Source organism: Petaurus breviceps, unplaced genomic scaffold (assembly GCF_028583685.1).
Source record: "Petaurus breviceps papuanus isolate PSGF00001 unplaced genomic scaffold, PetGlider_PUasm1.0 685, whole genome shotgun sequence".
NCBI classification, from domain to species: Eukaryota; Metazoa; Chordata; class Mammalia; order Diprotodontia; family Petauridae; genus Petaurus; species Petaurus breviceps.
Window position 1 is genome coordinate 4459020 of NW_027186455.1, and position 3598 is coordinate 4462617.

Genomic DNA, 3598 nt, shown 5'->3' on the forward strand with positions numbered 1-3598 from the left:
CATGAGCCTCCACTCTGCAGGGCTTTCCCTTATGTACCTTTAGAGGACCAGAGGTTAAGAGCCCCCTTTCACCTTTTAGTGTCCGGACTCAGCCTGCAAGCAGGACCTCCTGGCATACCTGCAGCGCATTGCTCTCTACTGCCACCAGCTCAACATCTGCAGCAAAGTCAAGGCAGAGGTTCAGAACCTGGGCGGGGAGCTTGTCGTCTCTGGGGTGAGTTACCCTAAAAGTAAATCCCTGAATGTGAATAAAGTCACTTAGTCTGAACCAACTCAGCTCACGGTCGTTGGGGCCTGACACAAACACTCTGAAACAGCCTTCAGTGAACACAACCGATAAAGCAGCTGATAAAACACACTTTGCCCAAGGTTTTGATTTCTGGCCTAGGTCTTGGCCTAGCAGCTGCCAAGAACATTATCACTAATTTGGGAAAAATGTTTTTATACTCAGTTTTCCATCTTAGCCATAAAGGAGGATATGGTCGTGTAAAAGTGGGACAGCTTAGAGAACCTCCTTATATACTTATGATCCTAAATCTTAGCAACACTCTTGAGTGAGAGCTGTGATTTTCAACTTGCAGGCCTTGGGGCCCTGGCCCTAGCTCACCACACCCTCTGGTCCTGTGTAGGATGACGTGCCTTTGAATCAGCCATTTACATTTATCACCACCACTGAAGTGGAATTTGGAAAATCCGGGGTTTCTTAAAGAAGTTACAGCATGACAAATGCATTATGGCAGGTGCCTTTTAGGACCCATGTTGCTTTTTAGAAATACAAGAGAGTTGGATGGGTGCAGACCTTCTTATGCTAAACATCCCTGTTCTAAGAGGAGCCTCACAGGCCTCATCCCTGGCACACCGCATCTCAGTGCTGGCATTACTAAACGCATGAACCAGATTCCTTGTAGAGAAGTGCAAACTCATCTGGCTGTAACAGAAATAAGGGGCACTGCTGTCTGCCAGTGATTGGCCAATACCAGGCACCTGTTGGCTCTTGTTAGCAATGCTGGTCTCAGTGGAAGTGCCCTCCTCAATGCTAATGCCCCTTCATTCTGGAGAGATTGGGTTTTATGGGGGATTCCTCCTGACCTGATTTTCATAAGAGTAAAAGGTTTCTGAGTTTTCCACTGGGTTGTAGATGGTGGCTCTAGTCTGACCCCCCAGACACTGCCTGACTACACAAAAGTTGTCTCATTGACACTAGATCTCCATTAGTCTTTTAGCCAAAATTACGTGGGCTTCTGAGGCCTTTCTCATGAAGGTAGAAGAAATAAACAGAATTGCACCAGGGACCACAACTGCCCATGCCTTTTCTCCCTTGCGTCTGGTCATAGACACAAAATAATGTTAATCTCAGTAATGTTTTGGGTTTTGTTTTGTTTTTTTGCTTACATTCCAAATGGAAGAAAATGCTATATTTCATTTATGGGTCAGGGAGAGTCAGGGTATAATTTTTTTCCCCTTCTCTATTCATGTGCCCACTGATATTTTAGCCCGGAAGCACTGTGTCAGCAGTACTCATTTTCTGTTCCTCTATTACCACCATGAAGCCAAAGAGTTTTACATCTTTCCTGTGGTCTCAGGCATCTCCTTACTTGCCACTAGTTGGATCTATACCTACAGGATGAAATCTCGCTCCTTAAGTGCACAGAGATTTCTGCCCAGGCCACTCCTCGAATGGACTCATCTACATATCTGCCCCTTTGTTGTCCTCCAGTATCTGATGTGGACAAGAGGGTCTTCATTTTGTTGAAGTGTATAGACTCTTTAGAAGAGTGTTTTTTTGTTGGTTTGTTGTGTTGTATTTTTTTTTTTTTGGAGGGGGGAAGGCAGGGCAGTTGGGGTTAAGTGACTTGCCCAAGGTCACACAGCTAGTAAGTGTCTGAGGCCGGATTTGAACTCAAGTCCTCCAGACTCCAGGGCCGGTGCTGTATTTACTGTACAACCCAGCTGTCCCAAAGAGTGTTTTGTTTTGTTTTTAAGGCACAGAATTACAAAAAGAAACCAATTATATTGGAATTCAGTTTCAAATGTTTTTAAGAACAAGTTCACAGATCCAGGATGTGTGATTTCCATCACCAAACCAAAGAGTACCCTTATAAAAATAGTAGATAGAGATTCCTGGGGAGGGGGGGGGAAGCATTGATTTTAATCTAAGTATTTAACGATCCTCCATCCCAAGTCTCTAAGCATGTTCTGTTCTGTGACCCCAGGTGGACAGTGCAATGTCCCTGATCCAGGCAGCCAAGAACTTGATGAATGCTGTGGTGCAGACTGTGAAGGCTTCCTATGTGGCCTCCACCAAGTACCAGAAATCCCAGGGAATGGCCTCTCTCAACCTGCCTGCTGTGTCCTGGAAGATGAAGGCCCCGGAAAAGAAGCCCTTGGTGAAGAGAGAAAAGCAGGATGAGACCCAGACGAAGATCAAGCGGGCCTCTCAGAAGAAACATGTGAATCCTGTGCAGGCCCTCAGTGAGTTCAAGGCCATGGACAGTATCTAGAGTGGCCTCAGCTGCCCACACCCTCTGCCACTCTCTTTTCCAAACTAACTTTCCTTCAAATGGCTTCTGTGAATCATAGACATTTCCTGTTCATTCAAATGTATTTACTTAATATAATGTTGATATTAGATGCTATGGGAAATGTAGATTTTTTTTTTAAACTTGACCATGTGATACCAGTATGAGAATAAGCTTGGAGGATGCTTTTAGATAACATAAACATTATTTCTAGTTGCATTTAAAAAAAATATATAAGCTTGAAGAAAAACAAACTATAACCAAAGAGATCGCTAACACTATTATATCACAATGTGTCTGTCTCCATGATTGAAGGTTTGCATTATGATTGAGAGGTTTGTGTCATCAAAAGGTGTGAATTGTTACTTTTAGTATTCAGGAGGAAAAATGGTAAGAAAATATGCCACATCGTACAACTTTCTAACTCAAAGCTTTTGTGTTTGGAAGAGAGCACTTGGGTACATTTTGCTGTGGAGAAGGCTGTCTTCAAAGAAACCATTTTGGGCAGATGGATAAAAACGTTATTCAATTAAAAAGTGACCTGGCATGAGGCCTGCCCGCTCGGGCATCTTGGGGAGCTGAGTGTTTACCAAGTTTGGCAGTAGCCCTTGTGTAAGGAATTTCATATATGTCTGCAAAATGACAATCTAAGAAATTCAGTAAAACATAATGCATCATGAAGAAAACTGATTATTCTCTTTAGGACACAGGATGAGAATTTTAATGCTTGGTTACAAATTACTAATGTACTTTGCTGCAGGACATTAATAAAATTGCTCTTTCCAGCCGGTGTGTTGTGGGTCTGTAATAGTAACATGTTTTTTGCTTTCTCCCAGTATTCAAATGCAAATTTGTCATTGTGCTCATTTCTAATAATTGCAGTGTTTCCTGCCTTGGGCTTGTAAAAGAAGCCTTGCAAAATAGTGTTTGTTCAGGCAATAATTTCAACTTTACATTATTTGTGATTACTATAGCGATTACTATAGCTACAAGGTATAATTTTACTGTCTTATTTAAATTTTATGAATTTGAATATTTTTTACACCAACTTTTCCCAATAAAGTGCATGATGAAATCTA

The 3598-nt window shown here is 42.2% G+C and overlaps 1 protein-coding gene across 1 annotated transcript in view; it reads left to right on the forward strand.

Moving 5' to 3' along the window:
* The window catches only part of CTNNA1 (catenin alpha 1), a 161714-nt gene extending 158116 nt beyond the window's left edge, over positions 1-3598 (forward strand). The window contains exons 17-18 of the mRNA XM_069104313.1: positions 80-214; positions 2214-3598. Of these exons, the coding sequence (XP_068960414.1) occupies positions 80-214; positions 2214-2501 (423 nt within the window). The 3' untranslated portion in view covers positions 2502-3598. The remainder of the gene's footprint in view (positions 1-79; positions 215-2213) is intronic.